The 23,971-nt window shown below is 44.3% G+C and overlaps 3 protein-coding genes across 4 annotated transcripts; 1 reads left to right on the top strand and 2 right to left on the bottom strand.

Annotated features, from left to right (window-relative positions):
- Positions 1-1,811: 1,811 nt before the first annotated feature.
- Positions 1,812-14,315, bottom strand: dpt (dermatopontin). 2 transcript variants are annotated; one of them, XM_088395158.1, is made up of 5 exons: positions 7,336-14,315; positions 3,391-3,826; positions 2,374-2,499; positions 2,125-2,232; positions 1,812-2,058 (listed from the first exon to the last, which is right to left on the bottom strand). In XM_088395158.1, the coding sequence occupies exons 2-5, from the start codon at positions 3,675-3,677 to the stop codon at positions 1,992-1,994; spliced, it is 588 nt and encodes a 195-aa protein (XP_088251284.1). In that variant the 5' UTR covers positions 3,678-3,826; positions 7,336-14,315; the 3' UTR covers positions 1,812-1,991. The 2 variants fall into 2 exon arrangements, with proteins under 2 accessions (XP_088251284.1, XP_088251285.1); XM_088395159.1 differs by lacking the exon at positions 7,336-14,315 and adding an exon at positions 6,407-6,425.
- On the top strand, positions 8,495-16,199 carry atp1b1a (ATPase Na+/K+ transporting subunit beta 1a). Its single transcript, XM_088395157.1, has 6 exons — positions 8,495-8,878; positions 12,186-12,314; positions 13,011-13,166; positions 13,242-13,426; positions 13,596-13,676; positions 14,010-16,199. Exons 1-6 carry the CDS (start codon positions 8,785-8,787, stop codon positions 14,265-14,267), a joined length of 903 nt encoding a protein of 300 aa, XP_088251283.1. The 5' UTR covers positions 8,495-8,784; the 3' UTR covers positions 14,268-16,199.
- nme7 (NME/NM23 family member 7) lies at positions 16,140-23,905 on the bottom strand. Its single transcript, XM_088395153.1, has 12 exons — positions 23,702-23,905; positions 23,040-23,147; positions 22,600-22,766; positions 22,236-22,346; positions 21,714-21,764; positions 21,102-21,297; positions 20,760-20,865; positions 19,775-19,839; positions 19,586-19,654; positions 19,421-19,522; positions 17,338-17,445; positions 16,140-16,473 (listed from the first exon to the last, which is right to left on the bottom strand). Exons 1-12 carry the CDS (start codon positions 23,702-23,704, stop codon positions 16,441-16,443), a joined length of 1,119 nt encoding a protein of 372 aa, XP_088251279.1. The 5' UTR covers positions 23,705-23,905; the 3' UTR covers positions 16,140-16,440.
- Between the last annotated feature and the right edge of the window lie 66 nt (positions 23,906-23,971).

The following is a 23,971-nucleotide window of genomic DNA, read 5'->3' as shown; positions in this document are numbered from 1 at the left end:
TTGAGTGGGTGGCCTAATTATATCGAGGGGGCGTTTTCCCACCAAATTTTGTGGTGTAGGCCCCAAAAGACATGATGATGAACTTAATGATCCGGAATGTTTTGTCATTTTGGGGGAAAGACTGCTTTTTTTTTACCTGGCTGTCATTTTAGGAGGAAAAACACAAGCAAGATGGGAATATCCGCTCTTCTGGGAAATCTCAGGAGGGAGCTCGGTGCAGATGTTTACACACTGCCCTCGTGATGTACAGCTTGGGGTGTCGGGTAATAGCACGGTGGAGATTAAGGGTTAAGGATAATAATAATAAAGCATCCTCAGGGCAGTGTGGGAACCAGGGCGGCGTAAGGTGAGCCGGGTTGCTCCTCTGGTTCCCAGCCTCCACGTTTGGGCCACAAAAGCCTCATTCTTGCATTGGCTGAGGCGGAGTCTGAAGTTCACTGCAGGCCGCAACATATGAGCCCTCCATCGATATATGACAATCACAGAAATCTGATGGATCACCTGGCTACCACATAAACAGCTTCACTTCGGACACTCGGGGGAAAAGCGGAATGAAGCGGCGGTGAAGGGGTGAAAGGTGAAGGCAGCCAGCATGAAAGCGCTGCGCTGCCGTTAATCTGAGAGCTGAGCCGGGCTCTGACAGTATTGTGTGCATACAAAACAAAAGCTCTTCTCGCACCGTCAAGCATGAGCTCCTATCTGGAGCCCAACCGCTGATGGACCACTCGCGCTAAAATCGACACAAACAGAGAGCCTCACTTTTAAGGTTTTGGACCAAGAGCACAAAGCTCAAGCGAAAAATGCGAGGCAATAAAAAAACAAAACATTTTGAATATGAAATCAAACCCGCCACATGCATAGACACGTCGCGCAGGATCACGTTGAGGATCATAACGAAGTGCGTGGGAAGCACGGGTGGGACGGAACACCAACGTGTGCCAGCCTGTGAGTGTTCCTTTTGCTTGCGTACCAGTGGGCGTCGAGAAGGTTCATAAAGGTGAAGTGTGTCTAACATCATTCGAGTGCTGATGTCATTTGGAGGAATACAAGAGTCCTCTTGACTCCACTTTGGGATTCCAGCTGTGGACACAGATGTTGCATTTAACCCAGAAATGTGTTTTGGACGCTTATCCTCAGTCATGAATCCCACAACTCGCTAATTTATAGCAATTAAAACAGGTGGTTAGTCCTAAAACGTCTTCTAAATTTCCTTTAGCGACACTTTATCGTGTTATTTTTATAAGCTAACTCAACCGGGCTACCCCGCTGCGGTTGTTGTCATACGTGGAAAAAAAACGAGGCATCTGTTTTGGTTGTGGCTGGAGGAGAACTTAAATAAACGAGGCAGGCCTCAGAGGCAGGCGGCGGGGATGTCAAGCCGCATGGCGCTGACCCACTTGGGCTCGTCCAAACAAGCCTCCCCTCGCACCATGAGAACCGAACACTTGCTGTCTACAGAGTAGAAAGTCCAAAGATTGACGGCCCGAAAGAACAAGAAAGTTCTCACTGGGCCAGGCCACTTTGGGTTTTTTAGGAGGTGTCAGGACAAGGGAGGGCCTCAACGGGCGTGTGGCTCGCCGTGAGTCTGCGGCTCAGTGGCACAAGCGCCGCCGTGCTTGGCCTTCAGCCCCGAGACGGCAGCTGCCGTAAACAAACAGTGCTGAAAAGCAGCTGGCTCGGGCCCCGGCGTGCTCCTCAAAGAGGGCCCACTCACTTCATTGTGTCCTCCGAAGGACTTTGTTAACTGGACTTTGGAGCCGGACCAGCTCAGACTATTAGTTCCATATGGTGAAAGAATATAAATCCAAAAACGAAATCCATGACATTTTTAATCGTGTGGTTATAGAACAATCGTTTCTACAGCTTCTTGGAACTGAGCACAACTTTTGTTGTTTAAATGTTTTGACGTGGATTTTGCATGCTAGTAAATTATACAAGGCCCGCGGAAAATAACCACAAGGTTGTAATTACGACACCTTCCTTGGATGCATCTATAAATTCTCAAATTCGCAGTCGAAGTCGGTCATCCTGCACAAGATGTACTTCCACTGGCGATCCCTGCGGGGGAACATCGAGACAACGCTGTGAGTCCGGCAGCGCAAGGAGAAGTTGAGAGAAACTGACCTTAGCACTCCGCTGAAGGTGGTTTGAGCTCCTCGGATGAAGTAGCCGTAGCTAGGAACCACTAGCTCGCCCTCCTCATGGTGGTATTCGGGAATGTCATTAGTCATCCTGTCGTAAAAAGCCACACACAATTAAACCCCGGAGATGATTAAATATGCATTTTTTTCCCGTTTCAACCAAATGAAAGGAAAACTCGAAACACTAACACTCGAACTTGAGAAATATTGAACTAAATATCCAAAAACATACATGCAGTTGTACGGACATCGGCGTTTGTAGTAGCAGCAGTAGAATTGCCATTCTCGGTCCAAGACGCTCGGAAAGTATTTACTCTGCACGCCTGCCACCAAGCCGTTACGGGTGCACGTCGAAGTCCTGAAAAGAGAAAAAAAATATTATTATTATTCCACACACATGGAATGCAGACGTATAAATACATTGTGTTTGTCTACATGTGTTGCTGCACCATTTGTGTTCAAATATCTTTTTTTTACGAGTCCGGTGTTAGCAAGTCATGTCATTCTCGTCTGATTCTTTTCATATGGGTGCAACCTGTTTAGGGAATGTTAAGGTCCAAGGGGAGTGGTGGTGTTGGGCATGTGTAGACAATTGTCATGGCAACATTAAGCTCCCCCCCGGCATTCATTCAAATAGACTTGAAGTATGTTAGCGTCGAGTAAACGTGGTACTTAATGGAGTGTTTGACTTTGAATTAAGTCACCTGGGAGGCAGTAAATCTCAAATTAAACTTTACGACGCTTCTTTGTGGCCCATTGGAGCGGTTTGGCTGGATGCTCATTCACGGTTGTTGCGCAACCGCTGAAGTTTCACATGACAAGTCCGGAGATGACTTAACTTTTATTCTGACTTCCATCACTTATTTTTTTTTGTCTCTGGGACATATTTGATTTTATATATATTAAATATTTGTTTTGTTGTGTGTTCTTAGATCGAGATATTTTGCTAATATATTTGTCTTGGCTCCAAAAAAGCTTTGGGAAATTGCTGAAGACTGTTGGAGGACAGCTGCTAGTACGTGGCTAATAAAAATATTTCCAAAAAAATGCAGCCTCCAAAAATCCAGCAAAATGCTTCCCCGCAAATAAAACACACATGACTCAATTTTGCGAGACGAAAAAGTACATAAAGTTGTGATATACGACAAAAAGTTTTACTAGGAAAAAGTCGTAATACTAAAGACAGATGAAAATACTTTATCGGACCATTTTTTTTTAGCTGTCGTGGTCTACAATGAAGGTCACCTACCATTCCAGGCCGGCACGGTTGATGTCGTCCCACCAGCAGTCGGTGGGGTGTCCCAACCCCTCGGGCGTGGGCTGGCACTCAAAGGACCAGAGGCGGTCGGAACCATCGGCGGCGCTGAAGTAACTCCTGATGGCCACCAGGGCTTCGCCGTGGGGGCACTGGAAGTTGAAACCTAGACGGTAGCCGTTGACCCAGCCCATGTCCTGGTGATCATGCAACTGAGACGCAGGCTGAGCCCGGACCGAGACCACCAGGGACCAGGCCAGCACCACCAGAACCGGATTCATGTCGACGGGTGAAGACTTGTGGTGCTCTCCCTCGCAAAGTCCTCCTTATAAAGGCTCCAGATGTTTGGCATCCTGCGTGGATCCAAATGAGCCGCCGAGGGCCATCGTCCAGAAGTCGTTGGACCTCCACGGACATTTTAAGGTGGACTCTGAGAAAAGAGAGCAGAATAATCAGTCAGTTTCTAAAGGTGCCTTAAAAGGTGGGATTTGTCATTTAATAGATGCAATTCAAATATTGACGTCATGCTTTGTTAGCCTCGCTAACACGTGCGGTCGCGCATGTGTTAGCGATCGTGCCATGTGTTCCACGTCAATATAAACACCAAGAAAGGATGTTTTGTGGAAAAAGCAGGACAACTGGACCACACAAGCATTTACAAAACAATTTGTTTCGAATAGAATATGATTTATCTTATCATACGATTCAAACCGATGATGATACGATGCGGTTAGCTTCAATTACAAGAGGATTACAATACGATTCATTCTATTTAGAACGTCATCACATTCACTGAATATAATCTGATACGCTTCACTTCATTTAAAATCTCATATGATTTATCTTCCATGCACCGTGATACGATTCCCAGTAATTACGATAAGACTCGATCCACTTACGATATGCGTCACTCCATCACCTGTTTGTAATTGTAGCCATGTGGATCTCTTCAAATAAACACCAAGAAAGCGTGTTTTTGAAAAAGACCACACGTGGAAATGAATGTTTAGGCACAGGAGCCAAAAACAAACAACTATCGGGAACAAAAAAATGAAATACAGTCCGCCGGCTTCAAAAGCTGATCGAACAGGAAATGGAATAATACCATACTAGACTCGGAAAGCCATTAGTGTATCAATACTGTCTCACGCCGCAAAAAGCTACTTATCTAAAATGGGAAAAAAGGGCATTTGCTGAAAACACACACACACACACACCACTAAGTGCTCTATCACTGAGCATTGGCTTGTTCCCTCAAGGGGTGGTGGGGGGGTGACAAATTAGCAAAGGAGCTCATTTGATGTACTTGGTGTCACATTTCCAATCATTCCCCTGCCACATGCCGCTTACATAATCTTCCCCTGAAAGATTTCAGACATCGTATGAGACCCCATGTCTGTTCTTTGCAGGATTAAATTATTTAAAGCAATGTACCAGGCCACAATAGACACAAAAAGTCCAAATATCACAAGTCTGTCTTCTGACTGTCTTTCCCTTTAGGACATGTCAACCAATGACGCATTGTTTCCAAGCGTCCCTCGGTCTCCGCGGCAACCTGTCGAGCATCTCTTGTCACCCTGATTAGCCGAGGGAAAGCATCCATTTGTTCTTCGAGGGCCTCGCGAATTCCGCACCACCCCCTTATGATTATCTTCAAAGCATCCCGAAATAAAACGCTGGCCTGTGTTCCAAAATAAGAGCCCTGAACGGGAGCACAACCGGCGAGTATTTTTAGACGCTGTTGTCTATTTTTGGGGCGCCCATTGGGAGCGGGGCTTGTTGAATGTAGGGCTACAATCAATGGTGGCCTGACTTCTGAGTTACACCAACTTCACAACTGCAAATTTATCACATCCAATATTTGGGCTTTTTAAAAGTATCGTTTTCATATCGATTTTGGCTCGTACCTTTTTATAAATACGATCGTCCAGACATCGTTAGGTGTTATGTTTACTTATTGTAATTCTTTATTGGCCCGTAAACTACGCCGATTACTGTGATAAGCGTGATAACAAAACACAGCCATAAATGTAATCGTATTTTACAACCCGAGCAGCCCTGGTGCATGCTGGCAATTGTTTTCTTTAACCTTTACATGCCGCTCAGTTTCCTTGCACACAGTATAACCCGGGGTCAAGAAAATAAAAGCATAAATCAAATTACAAACTACATATCTTTTCGGAAATGTATAAAAAGCCCTTCGGACATGAATAAATGAATGATTGTTCCTTAATCAATGTTTCAGAGACACGGGAAAACTGCGTGACTGGATGGTAGCAGTATAATTTAATATGACAACTGTTTACGTGACTAAGATGTACGGCTTCCGTTGACAGATACAAACCGCTACGATTATGAACGGAGACAGAAAACGAAAACAATCTGCGGTATGTGACGTTGTGCTCGCGTGTCAAAAGGTCTCCCAGTATGATTCTATTCCACTTCTCATCAGACTTTTGCTGCTTAATTGGGTTTCACTAATGTAATTAAGAGCTCGACCAAAAGGCCAACATAATAACCTTGACAAATCACAGTGCTCCGGGCAAGCATTAGCGGAAAAAAAATAAACGCCGATGGTTGTTCGGATGGAGGGCGCGTGTCTCAGATAAGAGGAAAAGGCCTTGGAGGAAAAAGGAAAATGAAGTGCCACTCTAATTGTTGTGGGCACGTTTATTAGCCCGCACTTGATCGTTAGCTTGTTAGCATTGGGATGAACTGGCGCGTTGGAATAGCTTCAAGCTAACCTCAAAGCTCAGGTTAATGCAAATTCAAATTTTGCAATTCAAATGAGTGCAGAGGTGTGTGCCGCCTGAAAAAAAAAACTGTAACGCGCTTGCTGATATAATTTAGAGCACAGCATGAGGTGTCTTGAGTTGAATTTTGATGTCTTCAAAGGGTGAGTACTTTGACTTTATTGGCATCGCCAAAGTTTGAAAAGTTTGACTTTAATTTTGTTTATATAAGGTGTCTTCAAAGTTTGACTTAAATTTCGTTTTCTTTGTCGACCTACCTCAAAGACCGAGTCGTTTTACTTTATACACTGCCTGCCCATTGAGTAAAGCTTTTCATCATGGCAACTTGGCTGTGAGGAAAAAAATTGTTTTGCAATTACAATTTTGCGGAGGAGTCCATCTTTGACCCCCGCCCACTCCCAGGGGGCCGCCCGCACAGGCACACGATTGTTGACAGGTTAGAGTCGGGCTGGCTCCTCACATACCAGATTTCTTCCACAGGCCATCTCAGAATGCCGCACCTCGTGGTAATCTTGGCGAAGCTTTCATCTGTGCAAACACGGCTGTGCTATGGCCGCGTAAAAAAATCAATCGGACTGCGTTACACTGTTTTTCTTTTTGGATGGAGTCAAAACAGACCCCAGGGATCGCCATTAACGCAGACGTTATCCCCCCCCCCCATCCTAACTGTACTACGAATGTAATAACACATGACCATAAACTGTCATACAGAGGTGCTGTCATTTGTCCATTTTGTAAAATATATAAAAATACGGTGTCAGTGAACTCAGCTCACTTTACAAGAGAGAACAGTTCTTTAAAAAAATATAACTATATTGCAAAATATAACTATACCCGTGCAGAGCATGGCAGCTACATGTCAGAGCAGCTAAGGCTGTAAGCTAATCATAAATCAGACCTCCCCCTGTTGCTCCCGTCTCTGTGCTCATTATAAATCTGATTTGAAGAGATTGGAGCGTAATTTTCAATTGTTCGGTAGCCAAATCCCGGCTCAATATTCCACACACACATATGCGCACGCACACACATTCGAGGTGGAAACTTACTGCCTAGCGGGCACAAAGGCTGTGAATGGAATTTGTAGCAAGCCTGAGGTTTAACTGTTAAAATGAAAAAGACTACACTAATTCCATCATAAAGACTCGCTAGAGAGGTCAAACAAAAGTGAGAATTCCGCAACACGTACCTTCATCCAGAGCTGCAACAACATTCCAAATGGATTCGTTGTTTAGGGCCCATGCCACGTCCCACCATCAAGTTTTTATTTTATCTGGCACATAAACAAATGAAAACATTAGTCTGTTACGAATAAAAATGGAGCAGAAAAACAAGAGTGTAGAAGAAAATGACAATTACCTGTTGTTTGTTCTGACTAGAGGATAATGATTTTCTTCTTCAAACCTGCGGTTGGTAGTAATGAGCTTGACAAGGTGTAATGGAACCAAATCATGATCAATTATTAATCTCCACAAATGAGTACTACATTGCACGTTTTCAGCAATTATCTTCAAACACAGATTTCTTTACCAGATTTTTATGGTATAAGCTGGTAAGAAGGCAAGGTGATTTTATTTTTCAGTGTACCTATGGGAATAGTTGTTGACAATTTTCAGAATGGCTATTTTTTTTCCTGGTTTCCTGGTTTTTAGACAAAATCAAGGGTCAGTATTAGGCCCTAAATTGTTTATTTTGTATTTAAATGATGTGTGCAAAGTATCTAAAGAACTAAAACTCATCAATTTTGCAGATGACGCCAATATCTTTTGTTCAGGTAATAACATCTAACAAGTGTTAAATGAGGAAATGAAAAAAATAAAAATATGGTTTGACTGGAACAAATTATCATTAAATGTATGCAAGACCAAGTTTATGTTATTTGGCAAAGGCACAGCAAACAAAGGTACGAATAGAAATAGATGGGACTGAAATTGAAAGGGTGCAGGAAAATAAATTTCTTGGGGTTATCATAGATGACAGGCTGAGTTGGAAGCCACACATGAAAATATGTATTGTAAAATAAATGTAAATATTAAATATGTCCGAAATAAAGATATCAATTAATCAATCAATCAATCAATCAAGAGTTTCATCGTCTTAGAATTCACGTCAATCAAGGGAGTGGCGTCACCAACTACGTTTGATAGGGAAGGCGGGACGTGTGGTGGAGGGTACGGTTGCTATGGCACCTGGCCCATTTTGTCTTTTACAGCTCTTGGCAACTGAACGACATTTTTTTTCCCTTCTTTGAACCCCCCCTCCTCATGACGTCATAGAGCAGCACGCCACTCTGATTGGTTCGTTCGCTGCCCCTTTGTGACCCTCTCCTCCCTCTTGCTGTGTAACTTATTGCGGGAGTTTGCGGGCGGAGTCGCGCACCGTGAGAGAGAGAGAGAACGCAAAAGAGATCGAGATAGAGAGAGGGAAAAGGGGGCAAAGGAAGAGGGAGAGAGAGAGAGAGCGGGGTGAGGGAGAGATTCAAGCGGCGCTGCAGGCTTAAAAAGTGTCCTTTTCTTGCTTCCGGTGAGGCGCAGCAGTCGTTTCCTCCGCAATACACTCTCGAGTGGTCGTGGGTTGCCTATTCTAGAAGACCAAAAGTTGGAGCTACCCGGTGCGTGCGTGGGGGGACTTCTATATCATGTCGGGGAATAAGGACACCGACGGCGGCTGGAGGAGCTTTCTGTGGAATTCCGAGAAGAAGGAGTTTCTAGGAAGAACCGGCGGCAGTTGGTGTAAGTGATCTTTTTTTTTCTTCAACTGTTGAATGTCACGATGCAAGATCGTTTTTTTTTTTCCTTTGCCACCTTCCTCCATTTTCTGGCGACAGAAAGGTTGCTTGGTAAAGCAGCACCTGTTCGAGCTCTCCGAAGCTGACAAGGCAGCGTCGTGACTTGTCGGGAGTTGTTTTTTTTTTTTTTTTTTTTTTTCTAGCGCCGTCATTTTGATTTGGGGAAATCGACGGCGCCGCGAAAATTGACAGCTTGAATTCACGCGAAAAGAGAACAAAACAGGGCAGCGAACTTGAGGGTAAAACGACTCAAATGTGTTCAATTAAATCACCAGAATCGATCAGTTAACGGAATCGATCATTTGAGCTAAAAATAAATCTCTTCATGACGACAAACTAGTTTACTACACAGGCCTGACGAAATGGAAATCTGACGCGTAATAAAGGCTTCGCCGGTCGTTCATGTTGTTGGGGGGGTTCATTTAAAAAAAGGTCACCCCTGAAGGACAGCCTGTGCCGGGCAACGACTTTCTCTCGTAGGGAAAGTTGTGATCAGCCTGTAGCCTACAATCACACTTCTCCAGCATCCACACTAGTTCAATATCTGAATATATATAAGGGGGATCTGATTGGATGGTTTCCCCCCTCCAAAGAAGCTAAAAATGAGCACTTTTTCCATGGTGAATAGTTAGCATTCCGGTCAGTGTTTGCCTCATCAAGCTTGACGTGGTTAGTAATAAACACGTGATGTGGATCCACCCCCTCCCCATTTACAAAACCCCCCTGAATTGCATGTTAATCACATTTGAATGCGTCGATTCCGGTACTGTCGAACTGATCACGACTCACATGTCTCAAGCCCCCCCCACAATTTTCCTTCTCCTCCTCCCCTGCCGTCGAACACATAAGGTTCTATTTTCCGAAATGAGGAAATTGGACTTTTGTCGCGTATTCATCCGAAAAAAATGAGTTCCCCCCCCCCGACCAGCGAACGAATGAGGCAACCATTTCTGGCTGTCACCAAAATGTTCGAAAGCAACAGGTTAGACATTGAACGCACCGCGGAAAAAGCTCGACGAAACGAAAACGCCTCCGAATTGCATTGGTTGTATTAATCGTACTTTCCGATGGTGATTTTAAAAGATTGACGCGACTTCAAAGTGGTCAGAGTGTCCGTGAACGTACCACAGAGAGGGCAAGGCTATGAAAAGGGGAGGGGAGGGGAGGGGAGGGGAGGGGGGGGGGCGCAGCGTGAATGTGGTGATGGTTTGTTCACCACAAGCTCCTGCTGCAGTGTGTTGGGGGATGGGGCTCTTTCCATTGACTTGTTTCAGGTTGTTGTGCCTGTTCCCGAACTGCTAGATAAACACTGACTATCCCCAGCCACATGCGTGCGTGCTTGTTCCTGTGTGTGTTCGTGTTCATCTGCCTCGGGGCGACGCCCATGTCCAAATCGAATCTGGCATTGAAATTTTGACAAGTTCTGCATCCAAATGCTAATTATTTCCGAGCCTTCACTTCTTCAGGGAAAGTGAATCACTGTAGAGACCAGCATTTGTATGCAAATTTATCAAAGGCATATTTTCATAATGGGAGTTTGGTAACTTTCGTTGTGGGGAGTGTCGACACAAGTCAGACTCATTATCTTGAGCTGCGCACATGTGCCGTTGATAATTTTGTCACGTGTACGTCCTGAGTTTGAGAAAAAGTGTTTTGACGTTTGGGCCGCTGTGCGAGGCCAAGCGTTGAGAATGTCACACGGCACGGGCTACGACGCATCAAGACTACTCAAAATTGCCCACGACGTTTGTAACATGTCTACCGAGTCAAAATGGAGCCTTATTGTAGTTATTACACGTTTATTGCAACGACGTGCCCGACCATTTGCATGACAATTACAAACTTGACTGTCGCTGCTATTTCTGTCACACCTCATTCTTACCGCTCATTTGCTTCACGAATGACTGGCACTCGTTCGGAAAACAAACGTGAAACGTTGAGATTCCTGCTAAAAGTCAAAAGTGAATCTGATAGGAAGTGTGACAGCAAGAAAGTTAGCGACTAAGCTAGCTATGGTTTCCAGTGCCGCACGTGGGCGCAACTCAAAATGGATGCTGCTCTCGGAAGGCCGGTAACGCTACGATGAATCGAAACTTCCGCGGTTTAACATGAGACCAGCCGAGGCAGCGTCTAACGTGGCCCCGGGGGGGCTGTCGGCTGGAGCTACGCTTGACCCGTCAAGCGGGTTCCCAGGGGTCCCGCTTGTAACTGGCAACAGAGGGGGACGCCTCGGGAATGCCGCCGTGACTACGGGAAACCGACATGAGATAGTGTTTTGAATGAATGAGGGCTAGCTAGCAATTAGCATCACTTGAACAGGATACCAGCAAAATGAACATGTATGGCTTGATTGGTCGTAATTAAGCAAAACTTTATATTGTGTAATTACACTTTTATGACAACATTTTCAATTGAATTCAACGTCCGTATCGGCTCGGAAGTCGTGTCATTTACGCACAAATTGATTCGAAAAAGTGGATTCATCATCCAGATGACCGCTAACACTGTACAGCCACATTACACTGACACTCATTTTACTTTCCAGGGAGGCCACAACTGAGCCAGTTCCGGAGTCAAATTTCAAACTCGCTTAAAACAGCTGCTTCAATCCCAACCCGACCACTTTTCAATCTCAGGCACGAGGCCTTGGCGGCCTGTCCCGCTAAGATGCGCTCAGTTTCTTGTCACTGTTGAAACTGCTGTCGCGGGCAGTTGTTTCTCTGCCAAACCTGTTGTGGCGGCGGCACGCTACACGACGGGGGAGGGGGGAAAATGGCCGGTGACTTATCCTGTACTGTGCTTCCCTAAATGGCTCCCCTCTCTCGCAACCGGAGAGGAGTGGAAAATGAGGCGCTCTCACAATAGTTCTCTCACAAAGCTTTCCGCCACGAGACGAGAAAGGGATCCTTTGTGGTTGTAGTTCATCATAAAGCTGTCAATTACATGCAAACGACTAGTCGCCCCCTCCCGAGAACGCTCATTGCTCTACTTTTTTTTTAAAAGATCGAGCAAATTGATAATGACCTTGGATTAGGAAAGTTACATCTCCACAGGTCATCCAATGGATACATGATGTTCTCTTTTGTTGTGAAGAAGCGTAAAGACAAAAGACCGTTACCGTTACTTTGTTTTCATGAACCAGATCCGGCCCCCGAACTTCGAGTTTGACCCCGACGTTTTAAAGGTTTTACGTGTAACACGACGAAGAAATAATTGACGTTAACCCTCCTACTCTTCTCTATTGTCCGCAGTCAAAATCCTTTTGTTCTACGTTATCTTCTACGGATGCTTGGCGGCCATCTTTGTGGGGACCATTCAGGTGATGTTGCTCACCTTGAGCAAGTACAAGCCCACCTACCAGGATCGGGTGGCCCCCCCAGGTACGTACACTGCATCTCTTTTTGTTTTGTTTTACACTCAACGCGGAAACCTGCCAATGGCGGCGCCCCCCTCAGGTGACAAGCAAGCATTGCAGCCCTGCACCACGGAGGGGCTCGTTGTTATGGTTGCCCCAGTGCGGCGCGAGGCCTCTTTAAGCTTGTTGATTAGCGGGACAAAATGCTCTCTGTAATGCCTAAGCTTTCGGGTTGGAAACGGCAGCAGCGGCAGCACATGTTTGGGCGTTATTTTTAGAGGCCATTGTGAAGCCCCTCGCCGTTTTAGTTTACCGCCCGGCGTGACTGGCGAGCTGCCGACTTTGGTTTACAGCGGTGTGACTGATAAAGAAAGCAGCAGGGAGAGGGTTGGGGTTTTTTTTTTTCTCTTCACGCTGCCACTAAAAAAAAAGTTTCCATTGCGATGGAGTTGTGGGTGAAAAGGGCGGGAGACGCTCACAAGGCACACATGTGTAACATCTGCACAGCGCTACGACTAACGTGTTTCCGCCTGATAACAAAGATGGCAGGAAGCGGAAGTGCTGTCAGAGCACTTAAAGGAGACTCATTCAGCTTTTTAAAACAGTGCCTGGATGTCTTCAAATGTTTAGGATATCCTTGGACAAAAATGATGGCACACTTGGGTATTTTTTTGCAAGTTTGGTCTGTATATCTACACAAGCTTTCCTCGCTTTCTTGCAGGTTTGTCACACACGCCACGCTCTGAAAAGTCCGAGATCGCATTCAACATCAATGACCGACAGACGTATGAGAAGTACGTGGAAAGCATCAACAAGTTCCTCGTGCAGTACGACGAAGATCGCCAAACCGACTTGATGAAATACGAAGACTGCGGAGGCAGGTTTTCAGCATGGACATCCGCACGAAATGAAAACGAAGCATCGTTAATGTGGTAACCTTTTCGCCGCGCAGACACTCCGCAGCCGTACCGCGATCGCGACAGCATCGACAGCGACAAAGGGCAGCGCAAAGCTTGCAGCTACAAAAGGTCCTGGCTGCAAAGCTGCTCGGGCGAGACGGACGCCATGTACGGCTTCCAGCAGGGATCGCCGTGCATCATCGTCAAACTCAACAGGATTGTCAATTTCAGGCCCAAGGTGGGTGAGAGGGGGAAGAAAAAAAACGAAATGGCCAGCCATGAAAGATAGACTCCATCAAAGGGTGGGCAATTTATGTCAAATTGTAATGATCGAAGACATAGCAAGCGTTCTTTTGGAGCAGCGTGCGGCGAGCACACCTCCTGACTGTCGGCTATTTTGATTTCAGGTCCCCACCGATAATGATGTGCCTGTGCCTTTTCAAGCCAGAGTCAAGCCCAACTCCGTGCCTATTTTCTGCAAGAACAAGGTAAGCGGACCATTCTCCAAACGCATGTCACTCTTTAAACACAAGAGAACATTGTAAATGGCAACCAAGAGCATAGAACTGAATGTCAACTTAGTGCTAGCTAGCATACGGTATCACACAAGTTGCTAAAGAAAATTAGCTTAGCAACACATACAAACAAGACTCTTTGCTCTGAGGGAACGACGACTATTACCAGAGCTTAATATATGCCTCGTCTACTTGCTCTTAATTAACAGCTCAGTGCTGCCCCCGCTGGCACAACACTTGTACTACACAGCCAGCACTCCGCAACGTAGGAGTCGAGAATCATCCCGCTCTTTTGTGTTTTACCAGCGCGACGAGGACGCAGACAAGATCGGCGAGATTAAGTACTACGGCTTTGAAGGCAGCTTCCCGCTGCAGTACTACCCGTACTACGGCCGGCAGCTGCACCCCAACTACCTTCAGCCCCTGGTGGCCATCCAGTTCTCCAACATAACGCTGAACCAGGAGGTGCGCATCGAGTGCAAGGTGTACGGCGGCAACATCAAGTACAGCGAGAAGGACCGCTATCAGGGACGATTTGACGTCAAGTTCAACATCAAATCGTGACCTCTTCCGGCGGTCGGTCAGTCGGCGCGCACTCTTTACCACCCCCACCCTCCCTTCTTTGTTTTGACAAGCAGGTCTCCCCCCACCACCCTAAAAGAAAACACGTAGAGCCAACTGAGATGATAAAAGTCACAACATCCGCAAGAAAAAAAAAAAAAAAACACCACTATAGTAGTCTTTAAATAATGACACAATACAGCAGTGGTTCTCAACTCTTTACCCTACTCCAGTTTTAAGCCAAGGAAAATATTGTTAGCCTAACAGGATGATTGCCAAAGTCATTTTTGTTGTAATAACAAATATATGAAAAGTCCTGTTGCCTCCATTGAAATTATGACTGAGAATTTACTGATTAAAAAAAAAATTAACAGTAAGTTAAAAATGACTCGGGCAATGATGTCATTATTAAGCTCACAATATTTAAAAATTTTAAATAATGTCTTGCACACCGCCACCCAAAATATGTTACACAATGTTTTGAAAAGTATGTTTCTTGTTCTGCCTGTCACTTTACATCACTAGCATAGATAGATGAACACATTTTATTTGCGATTGATAAATCCGAACTTTTGGACCAATGTCACTTTCCCAGTGGATGGGAAATCACTGCCCTCGGACAAAGGTGCCAAACTTCAGGCCTACATCTGGCCCGTCACAGCATTTTATGCACGGTATCTTTATATTTCTTGCCCAAATCCGTGCCAAAATTGTCCTCACGTTAAAAATGTTGAAATATTTTATTTGTTGTCAAACTCCTTTTTAAAAAAAGAAATTGATACTATTTTTTTTATTACTGATTTCAAAACATTGTTTTCCAATTTGTTGTTGTCATAAATACTGAGGCCATTACACGTTTAAATGGTTTCAGAGTTACAGCCCTCTAAGGGTGACAAAATTTATTTTTTTTGCCAAATATATGACTATGACCATGAAGATTCAAATTTCTTTTCCTCAAAAATCTGGACTTGTTTTTTGAAAATAAAAAAACAAAAAATGAAGACCTTTTTCCTGAAAAAGTACTTGATTTTTGTTTTGTTTTAAAATACATGTTTGAGGTTTTTTTTTTTTGCCAACAATTGTCCTTAAAAATTCTAATTCTATTCTACACTGCCATATGTAAACTGAGGGCGCCTCTGCCATTTTCTACTCCCCGCCCGCCACCTCAACCCACTTTTAGGTGCTGTACCACCAGTTGAGAATCACTGCTCTACAGGACTGTATTCCATTTGAGAAAAAAAACAAAGTGCGCGCTTCATTCCCACATGGGCTTTTCGTGTCTGTCCACGGTTTTAGGATGTGGCGTAGCAATAGCAAAGCAAATCAAATCATATTTATTCTGCTGTACATGATGAATTTCACTCCTTCAGAGCCGTATAGACGCAACCATACTGTCTGAGGTAAAAGAAAAAAAAAAATGAAATGAAACTCCACTACTACTACTACTACTTATTACTACTGACGTGTTTGTGTCGTAAAATCTCGTCTCGTCCGCTTCTGCGTGAGTGTGTCTGCGCGTGTGCGTGTGCAACTAACTGAAATACTAGCGCGGTACTGGATACCATCAAGGAAGGATCCATCATGTGTACGCTTTTCATTCCCCTCCATCTGTTGTTTGTAGGTTTTTTTTTTTTGTAGTTCCTAGCAGTCCTATACTGTTGAATGTTTTAGCCATGTTCATGGTGCAAGAATTTTATATTTATGCAGTTGTACATTTTATTTCTCTTTCAGAAATGTCATGTTTTGAATCTGATACCAAAGTAGTCGCTGGTTGAAAAAAAATAATTTCAAAAGAGTATCAATGCAGTATCCCGTTATATGTTGAGAAAATTAAGAAAAGAAAAAAAAAAAGAAAATGAAGAAACTCAAAACATGTCAGGAGTCTTCTGGTCACTTTATTTAATCTGGCTGAAACAATAAACAACAACAAATTCATGTTTGTCCGTTTTTTTTCTCACAACTATCCAAGACCTTGAAGTTCAATTTACCTTTAAGCGATTACAATGAGTAAAATAATGAAGAGTTATGTACTAAAATTCTCAATTCACATAGCTGATTTTAAAGGTGCTAACTATTGCCGCATTATTTGGTCAGGCGATAATAATCCACATACTAGTCAGGAGTCTTCTGGTCAGAAGTTCATCAAGGATAAAGTCTTGATGTGTCGTGATTGTGATCAGCTATCCAAGATCTTGAAGAAGTACTGCACCTGAGGAGCACAAAATGGCCACCCCTTCAGGTTCAAGTGGCAAATGGTTAACAAAGAGGCATTATGTTGCCCCCCTCCCCTACACACCCCTCCGCTGCTAACAAAAGCTTTTGTTTCAAATCGCATCGTCATTCTTGTTCCCGTCGCACAGTAAGAGATCTGAGGCGGGCAGGATCGCGGTTCACGCTGTGGTCATGGGACCAAAGTTGGGTGGGAGGGGGAGGGGGGAGTATAAGAGCCCCTTTCACACTGTAAAAGGCAGCATTTTTTCAGGTTGTCGCTATACATGGCACCGACAGGAATGGGTTAGCGAACATCTTTTGAAATACTGTAGCATCATTCCTCGAGTATATCACATCCTTAAAAAATCAAAAACGGATTTTTCCAAGAACATTTGATCAAAAACTGAAGTAATAACCGCATAGCAATTTGATAACTTCCTCTCTATCTATTTACATTTTATTTATTTTGTATAAAGAGAACTTGACTTACCTTGCTGGTTTCGGCTGTCACCGTTTCCAGGTGTGACAGAGGAAGTGATGTCACGAAATCGAAGCGCGGCAAAATTTCCTGGATTCGCGCCGACGTAGCGCGAACGTTTTTCGTTTCACGAATGTAGCTCGGACTTTTAAGTCTCAAATCATTTGAGAATGACTCAATACCGTTGCGCGAACGTTTTTCGTTTCACGAATTTAGCTCGAACTTTTAAGTCTCAAATCATTTGAAAATGACTCAGGTCCGTTTCTCAAAAATATTTGACTTCTTCCCTTTACATTGGAGAATACACCGAGACCTTTTTGTCAAAAATATGAACTTCACATGGGTTCTCGCTTGCCCCTTTCGGCCGAGATGGGTCACACCTACCTCCAGGATGGCGTCTTCAGGAAGATCTGTGCAATGGACGGCGTTCTTGACTTTGTCGGTGCCGTAAGTGGCTCGCAGGGTGGACGGACGGAGGTGGCGAGCAATGGCCTGTGGAAGGACCAAAGGGAGTAATAAGATTCACATCAGGAAGTTCTCTCCAGCCACATCCTGAAACTGAAATAGCTGACTCTCACTGGACATTAGATTAGGGACAGCTGGACGTAAATAAGTGAGGACTGCTGTCTTTGTGTTAGACCCAAAATGGCAGCGCAGGCAGCATCCCGCCTGCCAGTGTCCTTCCTTGAAGGTCACTACGCCAGGAAATTAAACCCGCCCATTGGGTTCCGACACACACAGACGAGTGTTAATTCTATGGAGTGAACGGCGGAAAGAAAGCGGATCATAAGAAAAGTCGGTTCCTATTTGTAAATGGGAGGAAGTGGCTACATGAACACAATTCCCGACGACATTCATTCTCAAATTTGGTTTATGATAAAACTCAAAACCTTTGTAGCACACCAAGTGCCTAAATATGTCCCAGCTCGTGTTCCAGGATATTTTTTTTCCTGAGGGGGACAAATGGAGAGAAACCTTGAAACAGGGTGTTTGTTTTTACTATTAATCAAATTGACAAAGTATTACCGTGCGTAACGATGTGACGGAGCGTATGTGTGCGTTTGTGTAGTTAAGAGCTGCTGGTGCGTGATATGAAAGCTAATGGTTCGAACGCTGAGGGCTGTTGCCATGGCGACGCGGGGCAATGAGCTTGTCAGTGGGAATGTGACTCAGCACTGTTTTTCATTTAAAAAAACAAACAGCTCAGCAAATTTATTACACTTGTTCTTAACACGTTTTAAAACTTAAATAATTAGAAAAAACATTGGATATAATCGTAAAATAGAATACATTTTTTTGTTCCTAATTACAATAACTAGATCATATTTTCATTGGAAATTAATTTCTAATGAAATTTGAATAAATATTCAAATATAGTATTTTTTTTAAAACGTACTTTAAGAAATGAAAAAATCATTTCTTTTAGAAAAAATAAAAGCAATTAAATAATTCAGACATGTATTTTTTTTTTATGTTCACCTTGTCGTTACTATGCAGAGCAGTGTGCGGCAAAAAAAAAAGGGTTAATTAATTGGCTAATGATTCCTAGACAGGTCACAGGAGCAAACATCCTGCTTGGCTCCGCTTGCCAAACTAATAAGGCTGGCTCGATACCGAGCTAGACGCAGGACGCAATGTTCGGGGTAGGGGGGGGACGAGACCCACCATGCCAACCAATTGGAGCGAGGCCCCGACTGTGGTGCGAAGGTCACCGTGTGTGGCTGATGGCCAGAATGGACTATTGACGTATGGATCCACATCGCATGAGTGGATGACTGTCAGTGCTAATAATAAAAGACGCCACTCCTCTTTATCAATCAGACGCTCTACACGTTGATGACGCATTTGGGATGTGCGTGTGTGTACGTGTTGTCAGATGCCTGGAAGTTACACAACAGCATGCGACGTTGGACTACAATAGCGTTTCTATTTCGGAAAAAGGCAGAGCGTCATCATTTACGTTACCCCTAAAGCAAAAACATGTGTTGCCGCCTCGGAAACCCGCTAGGCAGCTGGGCTGACGCCATCGCTACGTGTCATATTCAAATGATGATTTAATTAACAATTTAAATAAACAATAATTATCAACTAAATAATGAGAAATAAAAGGAGTTGTTAATATCGAGTATATACATTTAAAATAAATAAAAATAGAGCTATAGAGAAAAAAATAATAGACAACTAAATGCAATAAAAAATAAAACTATACGTGAACAACAGAATTTAAAATAGATAATCATCTTGTTGGGTGTGCCCGAAGTTCAAAAACGACTCGCACATGACCTCTGACAGCGTCAGTCATGTGATCGCACACTCACTTGGTCACATCATCATGGGAATGTGTCACTGATACGCATTAGGGAGGCAATGGCAACTTTACTCCCCCTGCAGATTGTTCAAATAACGTACGAGACACCACTTTGTGGCCAAATGCAGGTCGGTGCTGCTGTTTTGGTTAGCAACTCACCGGATCGGCAGGACCGCAGAAGTCACGAAAGGTCTTGGCTACGTCGGCGCCTTGGAGCTCCAGCACCAAGCATGGTCCCAAAGACAGCTCAGTCACCATGTCCTGAGGGGAATACGAGAATGAACCACACCAATCGCGTGCTCCGATGTCACACATCGTACTCACCATGTATTCCGCCACGACGCCTTTGTAAACTTCGTAGAACTCCTCGGCGTTGGCTCGGTCCACTTTGAACTGTGTGAAGGGAGTGAACATTAAAAGAACGAGTAGTCGCTAAGGGAGTCGTCGTCGTCGAAGAAAGTGTGCGGTGGTGGTCGTGAAAAACACAACGGAGCGGGCCAGCGTGTTTGTTACCATTTGCAGAGCTGAGATGTGGAAGCCAGCCGCAGCGATGGCGTTGATGATCTTGCCGGCCAGCCCTGCCGACAAAATTCAAAATGGATTCATATCGGTCGCGTGAATGCAGCAGGGTGTTTCTCACGGGGCTGACTTTTGAGACGCTCTCGGAAGAGTCAGGCAGAGGCAAAATCGTGACAGATTGTGAGCGAAAGACGCCGAAGGTCACACAGGAGGACGGTGATAACACGTTTGCCAATCTGGCTCGGTCTGTTTGTTTGGCTCGTGTGCCCCCCCGCTTTGAATTAAAAAAAAAAAAAAAACAGCTGCTCCTGTTGCTAGGCAACCCGCTACTACTTGTGGGTGCCTGGCAACAGAAGCTTCTTCTATTCCAGTCATGTCTGCACGGCGCGTTTGCTAGCGCGTGACCGCCAACGGGGGCGGGGAGGGGGGGGGGACTCGGCCGCCATGACGCTGCGGACTTGTCTGGAATGAGATTTGTGCGGCTGGAATAGTGATTCTGACAAGATGGATTCCAGTCAGAGCACCGATTCGAGCAAATCATCCGCAGCGTCGCCCACGAGTCGACGAAATCGACTCAATAAACCATTTTGTCATTTCGGGAGATGAACTTTCAAAGTATAACATGTGCAACATTCTGCTCAGCGTGACAGTTGAACATTCACTGCCGGTTGCTCAATCGTGGCCCGGCATCAGAGATTCGTTCTTAGGCTTATCTTACATAAACCGATCGTTGACATGTCTCGACGCGAGACGCAAACTCCCTCGACAACTTTTCACGCTGGTGTGGCTCCGGGCTATTAAAAATCTTAAATCCAAAACATTTCGTAAGCCGCCGGTCCGCATCCGAGGATTTAGGTGTGCTGAGCGGGTCGCAAAAGTAAAACCCGACGATACGCGGCAATCCCGCGCAAATCGGATTTGAAATTTGAAATAATTTACGACTTCATTGAGTCTTCATTGGTTGTCTCGTGCCGCTTACCTTGTGAGACGGCGTGTGGTTTGATGATGCAACACGTGCACTGGGAATATTGCGCCGTGTTGACGGGCCCGTGGCAGATGGTGGTCGGGAAGAAGAACTCCAGCTCCTGCGCCACGTGAACAGAACGCTACATTAGAAAATGGCGCCTACTTGCCAGGCTAATGAAGAGAGAGAATAGCGGGGGGACATAAAGACGAGTGGGAACATGAAGATTTATGAGGGATGACACTGACATGGGATAGAGGGCATAAAACCTGCTAGGACATTTGAGATTGGTGTTGCCGTTATACTAATGGGGACATGCGTGGTACGAAGACTGGAAAGGACGAGGAAGCGGTTTACTCTGGCTGCAGCGGTGAGGGAGTCGGAGCTGTGAGCCATATCGCTTCCAAGGTGCCCCCGGGCGCTCTGTGGCGTCTCCTTGTGTGTCGCCGCCACATCCGAGGCTCCCAGGAGGTTCTTCCAGACAGACACGGCCTCATCTCCAACCAGCTCCATGGCAATCACGGGACCAGACGAAAGCTGCTGCACTAAGGAACTAGAGGAGCCAGACACGTTTACAGATATTTACTGTATATAAATACATCATCTCTTTCTAATGTGTATTTTATATTTAATGCATAGCAATGACGTTAATTGCGATACAATGTTTGACACCTTGGAATAATTTTAGCATATCTGCACCCTTTCGTGCGCCTATTGGTCCTTTGTGAGTCTGCCTAGTAACAGCTGCATGATCTGTTTTGATTGGCTTATTGGTAGTTGTGAATTGGCCCTATTTTATTCTGCCTAGTAACAACTGTATAATCTATCATTGGTGGGCTGTGAAACAGACTTATTTTAATTGCCTAGCAACAAATACATTGATTCATTTCGTTGGCAAATTATCGTTTTGTCGTCAGCTGTTACGTAATATCGCAAATTGCGTCACCCGCTCTCAACATTTACACTCACTTGTAGAAGGATTTTGTCTGATGCTCCACATAAAAGTCTGCAGCTTGGGTCCTGTAATGAAAAGATACTGTGATCGGTGTGTAAAAAGCATAAAAGGCTATGGTGCAACGATAGAACGCAAGTTTATTGTTTGTGTAAGGGAACGAATGAGGCGAGCTGAACAAGTGAAATAAAAAAAACATAGTGGGCCTCTCGGGGAATGAGAACTACATCAATATTTCCTACTATAAAAGCGTGTAAAGGGCTGATTAACTGGCAATTCATTCAGTATGTTCCTGTTAATGTATGCAACTAGTCTCTTACCATGCCTAACATCTGGATCTCGGCCCGTTTTACAACTGGTTCTCCTTTCTCCTCCCCCCCCTCTGATGTCTATTGTTCTTTATTAAAAACATGCAATATATTTTTCTTTTTTTTTTGCTGGGGCGAGCCGAAATAGATTCATGGTATTTAAACTATTTCAATGGGGAGATCTTGGACATGGAATAAATGAAAGTAGAAATGCTTCCTACATTAAATTACCATGTCAAGTGTGTCATCTTGGCGTTGGTGACCATCAGGTTGGTCTGGGCGACCATTTCCAGCACATCTCCGATCTTGCTGACGCCGTCCGGCTTAAGTATCGTGAGGGTCCTGTATACGACATTGCGTCATTTTATTACAATTTTTATGAGCATGAAATGCTCTCATGTGATTTAAGATTAAGACATGCGCCGCAAATGTGAAACAGGATGAGATTTGCTTCCAAAATAGCACTTGAAAAATGACACAAGTCATCATTTGACCTAGTCAAGCACGATTATTCTGATCTTACGCCGTGCTCATATCTAAGAAGCTCCTAAAAATAAACCGGAGGCAGCTTTTGTTGACAAGGTGAGGTCGTTACCGTTCTTTTTTGCTTCCCAGCTTGCTGGCCGTGTATTGGTCGGCGTAGTCAATGATGTTGAGCTGCCGCGCAAAGACGTTGACCCGGTTGCCCACAAACAAATCCCTCTGGTGCAAGTCTTCATACTTGGTCCGCCTCAGAAAGGTGCGCTGGTTCTTCACGTCAAACTGTCACGAAAACACAAAAAATCCATTATCGTGGATTAATGGAGATAACCAGCAACTTAATTTGTGTTGCTAATGAGGCACGGAAAGGCCTGGCTTAAAATAAACAGCGCTGCAGGCCGTCAGCATAGTCATAAACATCAACTATGTCTTCGTCTGTTCACTTCATGACCCCAGAATAAATTCAATGATGTATATTTACATCCATCCTTCTCATTGAGGATTGTACAGTATTAAATAATGTGTGTAAATGAATAAATAAATAAAACACTGTACCATCTCCACAGAGTGGTCATGGGGGTAGTAAAAGAGCTGGTAGCGCCGTAGGAGTGATGCCGTCGGGTCGTACCAATCGGTCAGGAAGGCAAAGCGCTCTTTCTCCTCCTAAACAAAAAGAGACAAAAACATTAAGTACACTAACACTATTTAATTCAAATTAAAAAACTTTAGTCATCTCCATGACATCCAGGGTCTTGCTTTGTGTTTGAGAGCCCCCTGGGCAATTATGGCGAAATGGCAAGCCATATAGGCGAATAATTATTTTATAACTTTTTTTTTTTTTAAAGACAAAAAGTCATGAATTTTGATAGCTTGTACAGGTGTAGCTAATGGTGCAACTATCTCCATAGTAACAGAAAATGGACACAAACTGAAACAAATGACTGACACAAATCTCAAAAGTACTTTTAACGCGCTAAACCGAAACTAAACGAACATTCATAATATATTTGTTCACCACAATTTGTTATATTAGAAGAAAAAAGTACGGCTAACCGTCAATTCACGTTATGCTAGCGAGTCAGCGACCGTGGATACTATGAGGGGAACACAAATGACTGTTTTCGACTGTGTTTTTCACCTGGAGGCGACTCTAAAGCTAACAAATAGTGTGTTCGTGTTATCTGTCATATATTAAAGATGAGTTTTACTCAACTTACCATTATTTAGGCTTGAACGAAGTGCTCAAGTCCCAAATGTTACGCTCAGCAAGCGCGCTATCTAGCTAGCTAGTTGCCCGTGCTCGTGGTGCATTTTAGGTCTAGTGTAAAGTTGGAGTACAAATGAGTCCCTTGATATTTAATGGTTCGTCACAAAGTTTCTAAACACATTTGACCCCAGACGTCAACAAAATTTTGCAATTTTAAATTATTTTTATAACGACTCAAGATGTTTTGTCCAAATACGTCGTCGTGGGTTGAGATTTGGAG

The sequence above is a fragment of the Syngnathus floridae genome, chromosome 13 (genome assembly GCF_059516105.1).
Source record: "Syngnathus floridae isolate MCC-2025c chromosome 13, RoL_Sflo_1.0, whole genome shotgun sequence".
NCBI lineage: Eukaryota > Metazoa > Chordata > Actinopteri > Syngnathiformes > Syngnathidae > Syngnathus > Syngnathus floridae.
The sequence above is the reverse complement of the archived record's forward strand: the minus strand, read 5'-3'. Positions and strand labels throughout refer to the sequence as shown.